This window comes from Meles meles, chromosome 16 (genome assembly GCF_922984935.1).
Source record: "Meles meles chromosome 16, mMelMel3.1 paternal haplotype, whole genome shotgun sequence".
Taxonomy (NCBI): Eukaryota; Metazoa; Chordata; class Mammalia; order Carnivora; family Mustelidae; genus Meles; species Meles meles.
In genome coordinates this window covers 43891585-43912388 of record NC_060081.1, presented here as the reverse complement: position 1 = coordinate 43912388, position 20804 = coordinate 43891585, and the positions used below count along the sequence as shown (strand labels likewise).

Here is a 20804-nt window from a genome sequence, read left to right as displayed (position 1 = left end):
GAATAATAATACAATTAATTTTGCCGAGTTGTTGGAAAGATGATTTCCATGAAATTTTATGTGTTAAGTACCTAGCATTCATAAAGAACTTATTGTTCTTAATTCTAAGATGCATTTTTATTTTTTTTATTTTTATTTTTATTTTTTATTTTTTTTAAAGATTTTATTTATTTATTTGACAGACAGAGATCATAAGTAGGCAGAGAGGCAGGCAGAGAGGCAGGCAGAGAGAGAGGGGGAAGCGAGCTCCCCGCAGAGCAGAGAGCCCGATATGGGGCTCGATCCCAGGACCCTGGGATCATGACCTGAGCTGAAGGCAGAGGCTTTAACCCACTGAGTCACCCAGGTGCCCCTAAGATGCATTTTTAATAATATTTCTCATATTGTCATTCTAAGATGCATTTCTAAAGATATTTTAATCTTTTCAAGATGTATATTGAAAGTAGTATTTAATTACCTCCACAAAGATATTATTAAATTGAAAGTGCCCTTTTATTGTTGATGGCATTTCGAATTAAGGGAATGCTGCGGTGGCTGCCTTTCTTGTGCTCTTAGCATTTATACATACCTGTTTTAGGATTTTGTATTTTATTTATGTAGCTATTATTTTGTATAGTATCCATTCCTCTTTTGTCTCGTGAACTCCTCAAGGTTAAGGATCACCTTTGCACCTGCAATGTATAAACATATTGCTTGGCACATAGTAGACTGATAATACATGTTGATTTAAAGAGCTCATTTATTTCTTGGGCTATCATAAGTGTCTTCCGTATCAGGCTCTGCCCCATCCCCCTTTGTAAAATGGTATTAACTTGACCCTTTATAACATTCAAATATGGAGTCATTAGATTTTCATTTTGATGTTTTTCAAGCCCAACCAGTTCTTTGGTTTGTTTACATGATTAATAGCTAAATTATAAAATAATTCCTGAACTTAAAAGTTAAATACAAATGGAGATTCTGCTTTTATTTTGCAAGAACGTTTACTGAAGATGACCTTAGAGGAGAGACGCAAAGAATACATAAGGGACTATGTTCCCCTGAACACCATCCTATCGTGGAAGGAGGAGATGAAGGGCAAGAGCCAAAATGATGGTAAGTTTCTCAGAACATTTTTTCAGGTAGATACTGTTCCCATTATTTATGACTTCTGCAGAACAACTATTGATAGAAATGAATAATTGGCATTCAGTAAAGAGATGACATTTTTGCTATTTGAAGTAATTGCTTGGATGTCATTTAATTGTTTTTAAATCTATTGTATATTATTTAAACTTGGGAAATTGTATTAACATAATTCGTGTTATGATATAGTGGTCCACATTTATATTATGACACTTTTAAAAGAACTATTCTGCAGTTGTTCTTGGAGCAAATAATATTAAGGATTTGGTGCTTTGGTGATGTGGCCCTTGGAGTTTGTTTTGATTAGGTTCATTTATTTCTTCAAGTTATTTTAAGGATTGGATACAGTTGGAAGTATACTAGGAAGAATAGAGAAAAACTAACATTTCCCATAGTTTTAGAGAAGAATGTATATTTTGAATGGTGCGGTAATTTATTTGCATGTAAAGTATTTGAAAAATTTACTCTCAAAGTTTTATGATTTAATAAGAGTCTAGATTGAGTGAAGATATGTGTTAGCATATAAATGAAATTTTAAGTATTGAAAAGGTACATGGAAAAATTCTAAAAAAATGGTATATTGTTATTTTAAATTTATTTTTATTACTTATTTTATTTATTATTATTATGCTTACCTCTGAATTAGCACTCCTTGGTGTTAATGGTCTGGATGTGAAGCTTAGAAGAAATAGGGTGCTTTTTAGGATACTTAACAAGTGAGAAAGAGAGGTAACTTTATGAAAGGGGCTTGGAACGTACTATTTTCACAGGTTCTGGTCTTAGATTGATGGAACTATACAAGATACTACGGGTTCAGAACAAGAAAATTAATATGGAATTTCTGTGAACAAATCTGTGAAAAACAGCAGTCCAGTTAGGCTTTCGTGTCTATGAAGAGAACACACGTTTACCTGAGTGTTTGCATTTTAGACGGAATTTTTATTTTTTGGTGCTCTGCTTGAAAACATGTTCTAAGGGGGTCATTGGACAATCTCACTGGAACATGCACATATAACATCTTTGCCCAGGGTTTTTAGTAAATGCGAGCTGTTTTATAACAGTCTAATGAAGACCTCATTCATTGAAAGAGAAGGTAGTGCTATGTAATGAAAAATGAATGAAAATGAATATGAAAAGAATATAGAACTAGAGAGCAAAAGGATGGAATTTGGGCCTTGATTGATCTAAGACTGTGTGACTTTTTCATGGTTGGGTCTCAGTTATTAATAAGACACTGGTATCAAATACTCCGGCACCATTTTTTATGGCTAGTAAATCTCTCTTTTTCCAGTACTTCATTCATCTGATTTTCTTCTTAGTTGCTGTTTGAACTGGTCACTTTTCTAAGGATGCCATACTTGATGTTCTTTTAAAGCAATTTTTGCCTCTCAGAAAGAGGTAGATTCCTGTTGCTGTCAAAACAACTGACAAAGCAGTAGAGATACGCAGGTTGTAGTGCCCTATTTGGTCTGCTACCTCTGCATAAAGGCTTGTCCTTTATGTTGGCTGCTTCTATTTGAATATACACATAACAGTGTAGGGTTGAACTTGGTTGTCTGAGAACTCACAGTTGGGTGTTTTCAGAGATATCATACACCAAGATACATTCCCTAAATCAGAAAAATACATTGAATAACACCTGCCATTGTTATTCCCTAACAAGATGCTGTGTATTTACTCCTGTCTCCCAGTATGAATTTTATAATTGGTTACAAGTGCTCTATGTATTTCCCTTTTTTCCTTCATGCTTTTTTGAACTGAAAATTTTTCATGGGAAGTGAGGTGATATGATCAGAATTGTTTTTCTTTTGAACACTGTTTTATTCTGTCTAATGTTATGTGCTCCCCTGTTGTGACCTAGAAATTAGTGGCTACCTCCTTTTTTCATGAAATAAGATGCATCATCTGACAAGTAATATCTATTTATTACTTTATATAATATATATCTTTCGAAAGTGCTTTCTTTCAGTGTTACCTATCCAGTGCGCAGTTAAAGGGAGTTTTAGTATTTTAACAGTTTGAAAGATTCTTTGAGAATATAAATTTAAAAAATAATAAAGGACAACTGTAGTTTGTATTTTATTTTGACATGTTTAAGGTGCTGCTCATAAGTGTATATTTATCTAAGTAGGTTTGAATTTTTATAGTATCTCTTTTTTAGGTGTTAGATTTCAAGCTAAATTTTAAAAGAAGTCTATAATTCTTTGTCCTATGGTTTCTGATTTGTAGGACATGACCAGTATTTATTGGGCTTGCACAATATACCAATTTCAAGTGTTGTCGTTTATTATTTACACTTTTATAGAGGGACATTTTGGCCTTGATATCCTGGATTACATGAAAGTTCTCAAGCAATTGTTTTTAATTTTTTTCTTACTTTGCTCAGTTTTGCTTTACTTTAATTAAATGCTTTTTGTTATTATATTGTCGTAGAAAGTTAAACAAGCTAGGGAGTAGTTGAATGTGTTTGTCATAATTTTGATTTTAAGGCCTTCTAAAATAGGAAACCCAGAATTTCCAGATGTAAAATCATTGTTTGTGCAGAAAGGAGGAAGTAGGGAGATGATTACCAAACAAACAAATAACAAAAAACCGCCCCCACAACCTGCTTTCTTATTTTTCATGTTCATATATGTTAACTGCTATTGGCAAATCTCTGAAATTATGTGTTTCCACTTACTTAATAATTATTTCATTTGTCAGTTGCTTTATTGAAAGGAATTTTAAAATGCTTGTCTCTTATACTGTGTCTCAAAACCTGCAATAGTGCCTCTTGGGTAGGTGAGCACAATTAGTATGTTAAATAAGAACACCTCAGAGGTTAACCATCTATGAAGGAGAATTCTGAATTCTTTTTTCAAACTTTAAAATGAGTATTTAAAAACGTATATAAAAATAGAGTAGCATAATGAATCTTTATACGCCAATCACCCTGTTTCAACAGTAAAGACATAGCCAGTTTTATTTCATTTATACCAGTGCTTCCCAGTAATTTTCCCAAATTGTTTTGAAGAAATTCCTGTCTGTCATAACAATTTTATCTGTAAATATATGTATGCATATATCTCTAAAATATAGGGACACATTTTTTTTTTTGCTATAACCACAATACTCTGATCACAATAAATTAATAAATTTTAATGTAATTAAATATCCAATTAGTATTACAAATTTTTACAATTGTCTCATAAAGAATTTTGCCTTTTTAAAAATTTATTTATTTTTTCAGCGTAACAGTATTCATTGTTTTTGCACAACACCCAGTGCTCTATGCAATACATGCCCTCCCTATTACCCACCACCTGGTTCCCCCAACCTCCCACCCCCGCCCCTTCAAAACCCTCAGGTTGTTTTTCAGAGTCCATAGTCTCTTATGGTTCGCCTTGATTTTGCTTTTTTTTAATACAGGTTTGCTTGAGTTAAGATCTAAATAGGGTCCACATTTGCGTTTAGTCTATTTCTAAGTCTCTTTTAATGTATAGTTCCTTTACCCTCTATCTTCCCTCCTACCCCCTGTAATTTATTTGATAAATAATGTATGTTATTTGTCTTACAGAATTTTTCACATTTTGGATTTTGCTGACTGCATCTTTGTAGTGTCACTTAACATGTTCTTTTGTCCACTGTGTTATTTATGAGCTGGAAGTTAAATCCAGAGGCTTGATCAGACTTGGGCTTAATTTTTTTTAAAGAATACTTCAGAGATTATTATACCTCCTTTTTAAAAAAAAATATTTTTTTATTTGACAGAGAAAGAGAGCACAAGCAGGGGGAGCAGCAGGCAGAGAGGCACCAAGCAGGGAGCCCAACGTGGGGCTTGATCCCAGAACCTTGGGATCATGACCTTTGTTGAAGGCAGAGGCTTAACTGACTGAGGCAGGCAGGCACCCCTGTTACACCTTCTTTTGCATACTTTTACAAGGCGCATAGTGTTTGATTACCTCTCTGTGTTGATAAGACTAATCACTAGGTTCAAGTATTGCCAGCCTAATCTATCCATTGTAAAGTTCCATATCAACTTTTCACCTAATGATTTTCACAGCCATTGATGATCATTGCTTCGATCCATTATTTTATTAGAGGTTGCAAAATAGTCTTATTCTGATTTGATCATTCTTTCTTCATTTATTATTTGGACTGCTATAAAGAACTTTCTCCTATCAATTTTTTTCTGTTTCCATGGAATACAGTTTATACAGAAAGGCGGAATGGATGCTAGACTCCCTTTTATTTACCGGTTTTTAAATTGAGCTGGTTTTTTGAAATCTTCCAAAGGTAATCAAAGCATTCTTTCTTTTTAATTTTTTAAATTTATTTTAGAGAAAGTGTGTGAGAGTGAGCAGCAGGAGTGATCAAGGGAGAGGGAAAGAAAGAATCTTGAGCAGACTCCATGTTGAGCGTGAAGCCTGACGCAGGGCTGGATCTCATGATCCTGAGATAATGACTTGAGCCGAAATCCAGCTGGATGCTCAGGGCACCTGGGTGGCTCAGTGGGTTAAGCAACTGCCTTCAGCTCAGGTCACGATCCGGAGTCCAGGGATTGAGTCCCGCATTAGGCTCCCAGCTCCACGGGGAGTCTGCTTCTCCCTCTGACCTTGTCTCATGTTCTCTCTCACTCTCTCTCTCTCTCTCTCAAATAAATAAATAAAATCTTAAAAAAAAAAAAAAAGAATTGGATGCTCAATGGACTGAGCCCTCCAGACGCCCCTCATTTTAATTTTTGGCTGTCATTTTGCATCTCTCTCTCTGCCACCTATGTATATTAAGTGGGAATACTTCAATGGTTAACAGTCTACAAAGGATGTGCTTGTAATGTATAGCTCTCAGATAAAAAGATACAATTACTAAATTGTAGTCTTAGGGTGTAGTAGAAAAGCAAATGTAGATGCGTAGATACATGGGTGGATGGATGGATGGATGGATGGATGGATATGATAGAAAAATGACATTGTTCTCTTTGTAGGGACAAAAGTTCTCAGGTTTAATTTGTATGTGTTCTGTTCTCCTTTGCTACTTCCAAGTTAAAATTCTTCTAAAACACCACTGAAAGAAGCATTGTTGTTATTTTCTTTGGATGGAGCAAAGGATTGGCAAAGACTCTGCTATGCTTATGCTAATTTTGTCTTACTAGTTAGTACAGGGAAAACAGCTACAGCTGTAAGTTTAGATGTTTAAGTCATTACTATTAATGTTTACATGGAACAGCAAAGGAGGAAAAATATAATAAATTATGAAGATGTGTTAGATGAAAAATATGTAATAATTTTATTCAGGTATGACAAATTTTTAAAATGGGTCATTCAGGAAGAAACTTCATATTTCTTATCTCGATATATTTCATATCTTATATACCAATCTGATTTATAGTCATTTGAAAAAACTTAACAAAAATGGTCTGAACTGTGAAGTCTTTGTGTGAATCTCCATTTTTTGAGGTATATAAAAATATCTTGAGATTGTGGGTTGACTTTCATATTAAAAATACTAGCATTGTTAGTTTAGAAGTTCAACCTTAGTTGCTCTCATTTTCATTAGAACTAATTTCTTCGGGGTGCCTGGGTGGCTCAGTCATTAAGCATCTGCCTTCAGCGGCTCAGGTCATGATCCTAGCTAGGGTACTGGGATTGAGCCCCGCATCAGGCTCCCTGCTCAGCCAGAAGCCTGCTTCTCTCCCTCTCACAGTCCCCCTGCTTGTATTCTTTCCCTTGCTCTGTCTCTCTCTATGAAATAAATAAATAAATACAATCTTGAGTAAAAAAAAAAACCAACTAATTTCTTCTGTTAAATGATTTCCACAAGAGGTAATGGCTGACTAAAAAAATAAAAGTTAAGTCCAAACTCCTCAATCTCTCAGTCATTGAGATCTTATTTCAGTGTGGGTATTGAATTTCGTTGGAATTTACCTGTGTACCAAGTTGACTATTGATATTTAGAAATAATTTAAAAAAAGGTATGTCTTAATATTTTGATCTTGGTCAAATATTCAAATATTCATTTTCAAATATTCAAATATGTTCAGATATTCAGATGCTTGGTCCAGTATTTTTATCCTTAGTAAATTTACAATAACTTTTTTGAATGTTAATATTTTTATTAAACACTAGAAATGAAATAATAATATAATTACTTGTGTTACTGTATATTACATGAAGAGGGGTGAAGGACCATAAGGGTAGAAGGAATTAAAAAAAAAATGAGTGAGTATGATGAGGTTGGTGCTGCCCCAGATTTTTAAATGATGCTAACAACTTTATTTGATTAAATATTTGATGTTATTAGTTGGAAGAATACAATTTAAAATGACTAAAGAATTAGGAAAATGGTATTTAAAACTGGATAGAGTTTAGGAGGGATACAAATATTGGAAAGGAATATTTCCTGTTTAATTTTTTGATATTGATTCCTTTTTATATTCAGTTTAAGCACTATGCTTTAAAAGTAAAATGATCTGTAGAAGCAGAAGGCGGCTCAAAGCAAAACTCCTTAGCTTCTTAGATAGAAATCTTTTCAATTTTTTACAAGTTTTTTGAGAGAGTATGCGCGCATGGGCAGGGGGAGGGGCATTAGGGGAGAGAGAGAAAATCTCAAGCAGGCTCCATGCTCAGCAAGGAGCCAGACATGGGACTTGACCTCAGGATCCTGAGATCATGACCTGAGTGGCAATCAAGAGTTAGATGCTTAACTGACTGAGCCACCCAGGCACCCTTAGAGAGAGATCTTTTATTTTGAGTGGGTGGTGATTTTTCCCCCTTTAATATGATCTTCAAATAAATTTAATTAAAAAACCCAGAAATCGGACACCTGGGTGGCTCAGTCATTAAGTGTCTGCCTTCAGCTCAGGTCATAATCCCAGGGTCCTGGGTTTGAGCCTTGTGTCGGGCTCTCTGCTAGGCAGGGGGCCTGCTTCTCTCTCTTCTACTCCCCCTGTTTGTGCTCCCTCTCTCACTGTGTCTCTCTCTGTCAAATAAATAAATACAATCTTTAAAAAAATAAAGAACCATGGGGCGCCTGGGTGGTTCAGTGGGTTAAAGCCTCTGCCTTCGGCTCGGAGTCCTGGGATCGAGCCCCATGTCGGGCTCTCTGCTCCGCAGGGAGCCTGCTTCCTCCTCTCTCTCTCTCTCTGCCTGCCGCTCCCCCTACTTGAGATCTCTGTCTATCAAATAAATAAATAAAAATCTTTAAAAAAAAAAAGAAAAAAAGAACCAGAAACCTATTTTTGCCTCAGGCAGCAAAGACCAGTCTGGCTTATACTTCAAACAATTATTTGTGATGCTTCCATTACCGACAAAGATGTTGCAAAAGTAGAACTTAATTAGAAACAGACATTTTTCGCTTTACAATTCAAAGTAAAGACTAGTATAAAGACTAAAATTCTAAAATGTACTAAACTTTATGGTTTGGCCCCTCTCTTCTTTTGGCTCTTTATTATACCACTCCTTTTCTTGGTCTCTGCCTTTGGCCACACTATCCTTTTTTGTTTCTTGAATGTACTGTGCTCCCTCCCACTTTCACTACTGGGTCTTTACCTGTATTTATCCCCGCCCCACACCCCATTACCACTTCTCTCACCTTAATTTTTCTCAGCTATCATTTATCACCTTGAAACCCTTCTGTTATTATTATTTTTTTTCATTTAATTTATTTTTTCAGTGTAACAGTATTCATTCTTTTTGCACAACACCCAGTGCTCCATGCAAAACGTGCCCTCCCCATTACCCACCACCTGTTCCCCCAACCTCCCACCCCTGACCCTTCAAAACCCTCAGGTTGCCCCAACCTCCCACCCCTGACCCTTCAAAACCCTCAGGTTGTTTTTCAGAGTACATAGTCTCTTATGGTTCGCCTCCCCTCCCCAATGTCCATAGCTCGCTCCCCCTCTCCCAATCCCACCTCCCCCCAGCAACCCCCAGTTTGTTTTGTGAGATTAAGAGTCATTTATGGTTTGTCTCCCTCCCAATCCCATCTTGTTTCATTTATTCTTCTCCTATCCCCCTACCCCCCCATGTTGCTTCTCCATGTCCTCATATCAGGGAGATCATATGATAGTTGTCTTTCCCGATTGACTTATTTCACTAAGCATGATACGCTCTAGTTCCATCCACGTCGTCGCAAATGGCAAGATTTCATTTCTTTTGATGGCTGCATAGTATTCCATTGTGTATATATACCACCTCTTCTTTATCCATTCATCTGTTGATGGACATCTAGGTTCTTTCCATAGTCTGGCTATTGTAGACATTGCTGCTATAAACATTCGGGTACACGTGCCCCTTCGGATCACTATGTTTGTATCTTTAGGGTAAATACCCAGTAGTGCAATTGCTGGGTCATAGGGTAGTTCTATTTTCAACATTTTGAGGAACCTCCATGCTGTTTTCCAGAGTGGTTGGACCAGCTTGCATTCCCACCAACAGTGGAGGAGGGTTCCCCTTTCTCCACATCCTCGCCAGCATCTGTCATTTCCTGACTTGTTAATTTTAGCCATTCTGACTGGTGTGAGGTGATATCTCATTGTGGTTTTGATTTGTATTTCCCTGATGCCGAGTGACGTGGAGCACTTTTTCATGTGTCTGTTGGCCATCTGGATGTCTTCTTTGCAGAAATGTCTGTTCATGTCCTCTGCCCATTTCTTGATTGGATTGTTTGTTCTTTGGGTGTTGAGTTTGCTAAGTTCCTTATAGATTTTGGATACTAGCCCTTTATCTGATATGTCGTTTGCAAATATCTTCTCCCATTCTGTCAGTTGTCTTTTGGTTTTGTTAACTGTTTCCTTTGCTGTGCAAAAGCTTTTGATCTTGATGAAATCCCAATAGTTCATTTTTGCCCTTGCTTCCCTTGCCTTTGCCGTTGTTCCTAGGAAGATGTTGCTACGGTTGAGGTCGAAGAGGTTGCTGCCTGCATTCTCCTCAAGGATTTTGATGGATTCCTTTCTCACATTGAGGTCCTTCATCCATTTGGAGTCTATTTTCGTGTGTGGTGTAAGGAAGTGGTCCAATTTCATTTTTCTGCATGTGGCTGTCCAATTTTCCCAGCACCATTTATTGAAGAGGCTGTCTTTTTTCCATTGGACATTCTTTCCTGCTTTGTCGAAGATGAGTTGACCATAGAGTTGAGGGTCGATTTCTGGGCTCTCTATTCTGTTCCACTGATCTATGTGTCTGTTTTTGTGCCAGTACCATGCTGTCTTGATGATGACAGCTTTGTAATAGAGCTTGAAGTCCGGAATTGTGATGCCACCAACTTTGGCTTTGTTCTTCAATATTCCTTTGGCTATTCGAGGTCTTTTCTGGTTCCATATAAATTTTAGGATTATTTGTTCCATTTCTTTGAAAAAAATGGATGGTATTTTGATAGGGATTGCATTAAATGTGTAGATTGCTTTAGGTAGCATAGACATTTTCACAATATTTATTCTTCCAATCCAGGAGCATGGAACATTTTTCCATTTCTTTGTGTCTTCCTCAATTTCTTTCATGAGTACTTTATAATTTTCTGTGTATAGATTCTTAGTCTCTTTGGTTAGGTTTATTCTTAGGTATCTTATAGTTTTGGGTACAATTGTAAATGGGATGGACTCCTTAATTTCTCTTTCTTCAGTCTTGTTGTTGGTGTACAGAAATGCAACTGATTTCTGTGCATTGATTTTATATCCTGACACTTTACTGAATTCCTGGACAAGTTCTAGCAGTGTTGGAGTGGAGTCTTTTGGGTTTTCCACATATAGTATCATATCATCTGCGAAGAGTGATAGTTTGACTTCTTCTTTACCAATTTGGATGCCTTTAATTTCTTTTTGTTGTCTGATTGCTGAGGCTAGGACTTCTAGTACTATGTTGAATAGCAGTGGTGATAATGGACATCCCTGCCGTGTTCCTGACCTTAACGGAAAAGCTTTCAGTTTTTCTCCATTGAGAATGATATTTGCGGTGGGTTTTTCATAGATGGCTTTGATAATATTGAGGTATGTGCCCTCTATCCCCACACTTTGAAGAGTTTTGATCAGGAAGGGATGCTGTACTTTGTCAAATGCTTTTTCAGCATCTATTGAGAGTATCATATGGTTCTTGTTCTTTCTTTTATTAATGTGTTGTATCACATTGATTGATTTGCGGATGTTGAACCAACCCTGCAGCCCTGGAATAAATCCCACTTGATCGTGGTGAATAATCCTTTTAATGTACTGTTGAATCCTATTGGCTAGTATTTTGGCGAGAATTTTTGCATCTGTGTTCATCAAGGATATTGGTCTGTAGTTCTCTTTTTTGGTGGGATCCTTGTCTGGTTTTGGGATCAAGGTGATGCTGGCCTCATAAAATGAGTTTGGAAGTTTTCCTTCCGTTTCTATTTTTTGGAACAGTTTCAAGAGAATAGGAATTAGTTCTTCTTTAAATGTTTGGTAGAATTCCCCTGGGAAGCCGTCTGGCCCTGGGCTTTTGTTTGTTTGGAGATTTTTGATGACTGTTTCAATCTCCTTACTGGTTATGGGCCTGTTCAGGTTTTCTATTTCTTCCTGGTTCAGTTGTGGTAGTTTATATGTCTCTAGGAATGCATCTATTTCTTCCAGATTGTCCAATTTGTTGGCGTAGAGTTGCTCATAGTATGTTCTTATAATTGTCTGTATTTCTTTGGTGTTAGTTGTGATCTCTCCTTTTTCATTCATGATTTTATTGATTTGGGTCCTTTCTCTTTTCTTTTTGATGAGTCTGGCCAGGGGTTTATCAATCTTATTGATTCTTTCAAAGAACCAGCTCCTAGTTTCATTGATTTTTTCTATTGTTTTTTTGGTTTCTATTTCATTGATTTCTGCTCTGATCTTTATGATTTCTCTTCTCCTGCTGGGTTTAGGGTTTCCTTCTTGTTCTTTCTCCAGCTCCTTTACGTGTAGGGTTAGGTTGTGTACTTGAGACCTTTCTTGTTTCTTGAGAAAGTCTTGTACCGCTATATATTTTCCTCTCAGGACTGCCTTTGCTGTGTCCCACAGATTTTGAACTGTTGTGTTTTCATTATCATTTGTTTCCATGAATTTTTTCAATTCTTCTTTAATTTCCTGGTTAACCCATTCATTCTTTAGAAGGATGCTGTTTCGTCTCCATGCATTTGGGTTCTTTCCAGCTTTCCTCTTGTGATTGAGTTCTAGCTTCAGAGCATTGTGGTCTGAAAATATGCAGGGAATAATCCTAATCTTTTGATACCGGTTGAGACCTGATTTGTGACCCAGGATGTGATCTATTCTGGAGAAGGTTCCATGTGCACTAGAGAAGAATGTGTATTCTGTTGCTTTGGGATGAAATGTTCTGAATATATCTGTGATGTCCATCTGGTCCAGTGTGTCATTTAAGGCCTTTATTTCCTTGTTGATCTTTTGCTTGGATGATCTGTCCATTTCAGTGAGGGGAGTGTTAAAGTCCCCTACTATTATTGTATTATTATTGATGTGTTTCTTTGATTTTGTTATTAATTGGTTGATATAGTTGGCTGCTCCCACGTTAGGGGCATAGATGTTTAAAATTGTTAGATCTTCTTGTTGGACAGACCCTTTGAGTAGGATATAGTGTCCTTCCTCATCTCTTATTATAGTCTTTGGCTTAAAATCGAATTGATCTGATATAAGGATTGCCACCCCAGCTTTCTTCTGATGTCCATTAGCATGGTAAATTGTTTTCCACCCCCTCACTTTAAATCTGGAGGTGTCTTCGCATCTAAAATGAGTTTCTTGTAGGCAACATACTGATGGGTTTTGTTTTTTTATCCATTCTGATACCCTGTGTCTTTTGATTGGGGCATTTAGCCCATTAACATTGAGGGTAACTATTGAGAGATATGAATTTAGTGCCATTATTAGCCTGTAAGGTGACTGTTACTGTATATTGTCTCTGTACCTTTCTGATCTACTACTTTTAGGCTCTCTCTTGGCTTAGAGGACCCCTTTCAATATTTCCTGTAGAGCTGGTTTGGTGTTTGCAAATTCTTTCAGTTTTTGTTTGTCCTGGAAGCTTTTGATCTCTCCTTCTATTTTCAATGATAGCCTAGCTGGATAGAGTATTCTTGGCTGCATGTTTTTCTTGTTGAGTGCTCTGAATATATCATGCCAGCTCTTTCTGGCCTGCCAGGTCTCTGTGGATAAGTCTGCCGCCAATCTAATATTTTTACCATTGTATGTTACAGACTTCTTTTCTCGGGCTGCTTTCAGGATTTTCTCTTTGTCACTAAGACTTGTAAATTTTACTATTAGGTGACGGGGTGTGGACCTATTCTTGTTGACTTTGAGGGGGGTTCTCTGCATCTCCTGGATTTTGATGCTTGTTCCCTTTGCCATATTAGGGAAATTCTCTCCATTGATTCTCTCCAATAGACCTTCTGCTCCCCTCTCTGTTTCTTCTTCTTCTGGAATCCCAATTATTCTAATGTTGTTTCGTCTTATGGTGTCACTTATCTCTCGAATTCTCCCCTCATGGTCCAGTAGCTGTTTGTCCCTCTTTTGCTCGGCTTCCTTATTCTCTGTCATTTGGTCTTCTATATCACTAATTCTTTCTTCTGCCTCATTTATCCTAGCAGTGAGAGCCTCCATTTTTGATTGCACCTCATTAATAGCTTTTTTGATTTCAACTTGGTTAGATTTTAGTTCTTTAATTTCTCCAGAAAGGGCTTTAATATCTCCAGAGAGGGTTTCTCTAATATCTTCCATGCCTTTTTCGAGCCCGGCTAGAATGTTCAGAATCGTCATTCTGAACTCTTGATCTGACATGTTACCCATGTCTGTGTTGATTAGGTCCCTAGCCTTCGGTACTGTCTCTTGTTCTTTTGTTTGTGGTGATTTTTTCCTCCTTGTCATTTTGTCCAGATAAGAGAATATGAAGGAGCAAATAAACTACTAAAAGGGTGGCAAAGACCCCGGAAAAATGCGCTGTAACCAAATCAGAAGAGACCCCAAATTGTGGGGGGGAGAAAGGGGATAAAAACAGCTTCTGAAAAAAAAAAAAAAAAAAAGAAAAAAATTTAAAAAATAAAACAAATAAAAAATATAAGAAAGAAAGAAAAAATATATATATTTAGATGAACTAGTCAAAAAATGTTAAAAAAGAAAAGGGTAAAAGTTTAAAAAACAAATTTAGCAGAAGAAGAAAAAAGAAAAAAGAAAAAAAAATTGAAAAAAGAAAAAAAAATTGAAGTAGCCGCAAGACTAAAGAATCATGGGGAGAAAGCCATGAGTTCCGTGCTTTGCTTTCTCCTCCTCTGGAATTGCTCTGCTGTCTTAGGAATTGAATCTGCTTTCTCCTTGATAGATGAACTTCGTCCTGGCTGGATATTTTGTTGATCTTCTGGGGGAGGGGCCTGTTGTAGTGACTCTCAAGTGTCTTTGCCCGAGGCGGGATTGCACCGCCCTTACCGGCGGCCGGACTAAGTAATCGGCTCGGGTTCGCTTTTGGGAGCTTCTGTTCCCTGAACGCTTTCCGTAGAGTTCCGGAGGACGGGAATGAAAATGGTGGCCTCCCAGTCTCCCGCCCGGAGGAGCCGAGAGCCTGGGGCCCCACTCCTCAGTGCGCCCCCAGAGGACAGCACCCAATCACTCCCGTATCCCCAGCCTCTAGCCGCGCTCCGAGCTCACCCAGCCCGCGACCAGTTCAAGGTAACCCCGAGCTGAGAGTTTAGTCCTCGGCTCTGTCTCTCCAGCCGGCTTCTCCGTTCTAATACCTGCGAGCTCTCCGACACTCCGACACCCCCGATCCTTCTGTGACCCTGCGGGGCCTGGGGCCACGCTGGCCCCGCGTGGGCTTCACCCCAGTTTAGCCCCTGGAGCAATGTCCCTCAGTGGAACAGACTTTTAAAAGTCCTGATTTTGTGCTCCGTTGCTCCGCCGCTTGCCGGGAGCCGGCCCCTCCCCCCGTGGTCTATCTTCCCGTCGTTTTAGATTCACTTCTCCGCCAGTCCTACCTTTCAGAAAGTGGTTGATTTTCTGTTTCTAGAGTTGCTGTTCTTCTTCTCTTCGCTCTCCCGTTGGATTTGTAGGTGTTTGCAATGTTTAGATAAGCTATCGAGCTGATCTCCTGCTACCTGATGTAGTCTCAGGCTGCTACTTCTCCGCCATCTTGACTCCTCCCCTCTGTTATTATTTTTTGAAGTCTTCCCTGAGCTCTTATTCTGGAATAGTTTCCTTTGCTATAAGATACTTTAATAGTGTTATGTTCCTTTTCATAGAACATTTATATTACTTTGTTTTTATGTAGTCAATCATAGGATTATCTTTATCAGGTTATCTCTCTGTATGTGACTGCAATTACAAGGAAAATAGGGATGACGTTGTCTTCACTCCCCTTAATGTCTCTGGCATCTGTGATAGTACTTGCTGCATAGTAGATACTCAGTAAATACGTGTTGTGTGAATTGACTAAATTAGAAACTACTTGCCTGGTGGTATTTTCATGTATTATTTCCTATCTCTTATCTTTTATCTTTTTTGCTCTGTTGTAAAGATTCTTGTGGGAATGATGGGCTTAGAAATTAAGCCAGATGCTTTTTAATGTAAGTAACATATGCATTTACATCTCTGTAATATAAGGTTGGTTTTACTAAGTTTTAAAAGTTAGTCCACTGATATATTTGAATATTTGAATAAAGTTTTTATTGAACTATTACATAGATATTTAACTAGTTGAGGCAAGGATGGGAATTCATGTGTATTCATCAGTATTAAATGTTTATAATAATTAGTAATGAAATGTCTTCATTTCAGTTCCTATGAGTTTAAGTGTTAAAAGAGCCTGGAGCTCCTGGGGGCACTGTCAGTTAGGCCACTAACTCTTGGTTTCAGCACAGTTTAGGTCCTGGTATCAGGATCATGAGATTGAGTCCTGCCCTGGGCTCTGTGCTCAGTGCAGAGTCTGCTTAAGTTTCTCTCTCCCTCTCCCTCTGCACCTGCCTCGTGCTCCCTCTATTTCTGTCAAATAAATCTTTAAACAGATGTTTTTAAAATGTCAGAAGAGCTTATGTTAAATGGGCATAAAACATAGACACTAAGCTTATTGTATAGTAATAATTTAAAATGTAAAAAAAACCTTAAAATATTGCCATTCTAAATGCATTTACTTTGGCATTATTGATCCTTGATATGTAAAGCAACTCTAAGAAATTATGTTAGTAATATATCCCATTTAAGCCCTTTACTGAGTTAGTTGGTTTGCTTCAGAAAGAACTTGACTACTGACAAAAAGTTTAGTTCCCTATAAGAGAATTAGGCTAAACAATGTCTAAGAATTTTGAGAACAGTGGCCTTCATTGTAATAATGTATGAAAACATTAAAGATTTTTATGATGATATTCTGTGTGATGGTGTAAGCACTGTTTTAGTCAGACATTTGTCAAATAAGGGTAATTTCTAAAATGGAGAGGAAAAAATATGAAGTTACTTAGGGATTCATGATTCACTACATGGTTTTGTCTTTCTTCCACTTTTATTTCACTTTTGGTCCTTTTACCTACTTCCCAAGGTTGTTTTAAGAAAAGTATATTTTATCGTGCATTGGTGTATATACCACTGCGTGCTATATGAATTGTCCTTGTATTTAAGCTTTTTAAAAAACTAATACAGAACTAAAACCCCTTTTTTTTTTGTTATATATAATGACTTGGTGTTGAGACTGCAAGATGAAAAGTTCCTTCTGTGTGTTTTGTAGATCTGTAGTTCACAGATTCTCTTAGCTTTCTTTTTAACCCATTTGGTGAATTAGTAAACTGATTTTACTTAAATACTTTTTGGTCAGTTCAGATGGGTACCTTGAGATGAGTTATAGAATAGACTGGTGGTAGCCAAAGCCAGCATTTTCCTTTCATTTTCTTATTTTTTCTCCCTCTGATCATTTTTCAACATGAAAGAGTCTTTATAAAGTCAACGTCTTCTTTTTTGAAATAGTTACTGATTTTCCATGTAAGTATTTAAAACACAGATTTAAATACCATTTATGGTTTTATCTAAGCCTTTGATTTAGAACCACATTGAAGATTAGTGATGAAACAGGAACCAAAATATTGTTCAGTAACAAAAAACCCCCCAGATACATAACAAAATACAGATCAGCAACAAAATACAGTTGATAGTAGTCTATATGCCTGGCCATATACATGGTGGAACAAAAGATAATGTGCCTTTCAAGGTTTTTAATACTGAGGTTTAGTTTGGCCTAACTCCAGAGAAGCTATGGATTTCAGATTGCTGGCTGTTTCCTAGAGATTGGACTAGGATGTATTCAGTTTTTCAAGAAACCTCAAAATATAGGGGATTCTCTCACCAATCTTAGATTTGTGATGTGTCTGCCATATGAATATAACAGAGCTGGAGAATCTCCAAATTTTGTTCTTCTCTGGTATGTTGGGATAAAAACTTTCAGGGTGTATGTGTAGGTGTCCATAAATTGAGCCTTAATGCTAAAAACTCATCAGACATCAGCAATGGCAGTGATTTCCATTATTTTGACATATATGTATCTTGCATATTAACTGTGGGAGTGCAGAAGTTTTGGGATTGAACATTGCTGGCATCAGATCCTAATTCTCTCCTAGCCAGAGAACGTGTGACATCCCTAAACTTATCTCTTCATTTGTTACTTGCCACATAGGGGTTGTTTCTCCATCCTAAGGTTGTCCTGAGAATTGAAAGAGGTACCAATAGGCCTACATAGCTCCAAAGCTTGCTATTATTCTAGAATGCACCTTTCTCTTGCAGGAAACTCCTTGTGACTCTGTATTCACGACTCCTAGTCACATCTGTGTTCTTAACTAATGTGTAATATAACATAGATTTTTTTTTTCTATTCCTGTAACTGTAACTACATGTCTACTTTGAATTTGGTCTGTCTGCTTTAAAGAGGTAGGAATTGTGGAAGGGGCACACGCACCCGAATGTTTATAGCAGCAATGTCCACAATAGCCAAACTATGGGAAGAACCTAGGTGTCTATCAACGGATGAATGGATAAAGAAGATGTGGTGTATAGTACAATAGAATACTATGCAGCCATCAAAGCCCCCCCAAATCTTGCCATTTCGACGATGTGGATGGAACTAGAGGGTATTATGCTAAGTGAAATCAGAGAAAGAATTATCATATGATCTCTCTGATATGAGGAATTTGAGAGGCAGGGCAGGTGGTTTTGGGGGGTAGGGAGGACCCAAGAGGGAGACAAACCATAAGAGACTCCTAAACTCAGGAAACTAACTGAGGATTGCTGGCAGGGAGGGGAATGGTGGATAGGGTGGCTGGGTGATGGACATTGGGGAGGGTATGTGCTATGGTGAGTGCTGTGAATTGTGTAAGACTGGTGATTCACAGACCTGTACCCCTGAAACAAATAATACATAATATGTTAATAAAGAGTCCTTTAAAATAAAAAAAAAAGTAGGAATTGTGAATGCTTATTGAAATTTTATAAGGTCTAGTGAAGTTCCTTGTGTATGTATCCATTTGGTAGTTTGTTTTAAACATACTAAGTGGAATTACAACTGGCTGAGGAAGTTTTTTTTTTTTTTAAACAATTGGTTTGGCAACATCAGGATTATTTTTTGTTTCCCTTATAAATGTATATTGGTTTAAGAATTTTGAAGTTTGTACTGTCAGATTTTAGAAGAATGAGGGCGTATAAAACAAAATCCTTTCTGAATTAAATGCTAATATTTTAAAATTTATAACTTTTATTTAGCACTTAGAGTAAATAGCAAGTGAATTAAAAGTCTCTGGTCTTCACTGTATATGAATTCTAATGTCATTGAAAGGGAAGAATTTGTTTAAAGTAGTTGACTGAACAATTTTCATATACTAAACGGATAGCATAGTTCATACATCAGAGGAGGTGACTTTGAGGAAATACCTTAACCTTTTGTGAGAAGTCTGGAAAGAAAAGACAAAAACAGGAATTTTAAATTTTGGGGTAGCCTGGGAGAGAGGTGTGAGGGTATAGGAACGAAACAGTGAGGGGTGATGGAGAGCAAGGAGCTACATGGGAGGAAGTCAGTCCCATCTAAGGACATAGTCTATCCATCCTCAAAGAATATAGATAAGATGGGGGTTGGAGATATTTATCTTATTTGATTGTTAAAATAATGGATGTACCTCTATGGAGATACCTAGGGGCCTGATAGCATGATTGTCTTAATGATAGTAGAAATTGTATGACTTCTGAGAATATTGAGTTTAGCCATAGTATGAGTGTTTTTGACAAACACAAATATATATATATGTTTTATAGTGTCTTAATTCTAACACTCGTTTGGGTGGTATTTGGTTGGACAGATAGAAAAATGTATACCTGGTAGTCTAAGAAACTAGTTCAAATTTCTCATAAATTGACAGGTCCTCAAGTGTATTCAGAATCTATTTAACCATTTTAAAGTGTACAATTTAGTGGCTTTAAGTAAATTTACAGTGTTGTGTAACCGTTATCAGTAACTGCTTCCAAAATCTTTTCATTTTCCCACATAGAAACTGTACCCATTAAATAACTCCCCTCTACCCCTTTTACACAGCTTTTGGTAATCTCTGTTCTGTTTTCTGTGTCCATAAATTTGCCTATTCTAGACTTTACATAAGTAGAATAATACAATATTCTTTATGTCTGGCTTATATTACTAAGCATAATGTTTTCTAGGTTTATCCATATTGTAGCATGTTTTAGGATTTCATTCTTTAGAAGTTGGATAATATTTTACTGTATGTATATACAACATTTTGTATAATGTCACCTGTTGATAGATATTGGGTTTTTTTACACCTTTTGACTATTGTGAAGAATGCTACTTTGGACACTAGTGTGTGAGTGTGTATTTTCAGTTCTTTAAATTAGGAGTGAAACTGCTGGCTTATATGGTATTCTGTGTTTTAACTTTTTGAGGAACCACAAAATTGTTTTGTACAGTGCCTGTATCCTTTTACATATTCTCATCAGCCACGCGCAGGGGTTCCTCTGTGTTTTTGTCAATGCTTGTCCTTTTTTTATCTTTATTTTAATGATAATAAAATATAAAGGATAATTCCTTTCAGCAGTGCTTCGTAATTTTTAGCATACAAGTCTTTCACCTCCAATTAACTTTAAGTATTTTATTCTTTCTGATGCTATTATAAATGGAGTTGTTTTCTTTCACTACTTATTGGTTGTTCATTGTTAGTACACAGAAATGAAGCTGATCTTTGTTGATTTTTGAATCCTGCAACTTTTCTGAATTCAAGCTAATAATCTTCAGGTTTTCTACGTCATGTTATTTGTGAACAGAGATAATTTTATTTTTTCCTTTTCAAGACAAAGGTATATATTCCTTTTAGGCTGCTGCTGAGGGCGCCTGGATGGCTCACTCGTTAAGCATTTGCCTTTGTTTGGCTCAGGTCATGATCCCAGAGTTCTGGGATCCAGCTCCTCATTGGGATCCAGCTCCTCATCCGGCTCCCTGCTTGGCAGGAAGCCTGCTTTCCCTCTCCCACTCACCCTGCTCGTATTCCGGCTCTCACTGTCTCTCTCTTTGTCAAATAAATAAATAAAAATCTTAAAAAAAAAAAAAAAAGCTGCTACTGAATTCAATTTGTATTTTTTGAGGCTATTTGCATTGTTATTCATAAGGGATATTGGTCTGTAGTTTTCTTGTAGTGTCTTTTTCTGGCTTTAGTATTGATTATATAGAATGAATTAGGAAGTGTTCCGT

The 20804-nt window shown here is 37.0% G+C and overlaps 1 protein-coding gene across 1 annotated transcript in view; it reads left to right on the top strand.

Moving 5' to 3' along the window:
- MACROD2 (mono-ADP ribosylhydrolase 2) overlaps window positions 1-20804 on the top strand; it is a 2072211-nt gene that overhangs the window by 5568 nt on the left and 2045839 nt on the right. Inside the window, exon 2 of the mRNA XM_045980851.1 lies at window positions 979-1095. Coding sequence (XP_045836807.1) covers window positions 979-1095 — 117 coding nt within the window. The remainder of the gene's footprint in view (window positions 1-978; window positions 1096-20804) is intronic.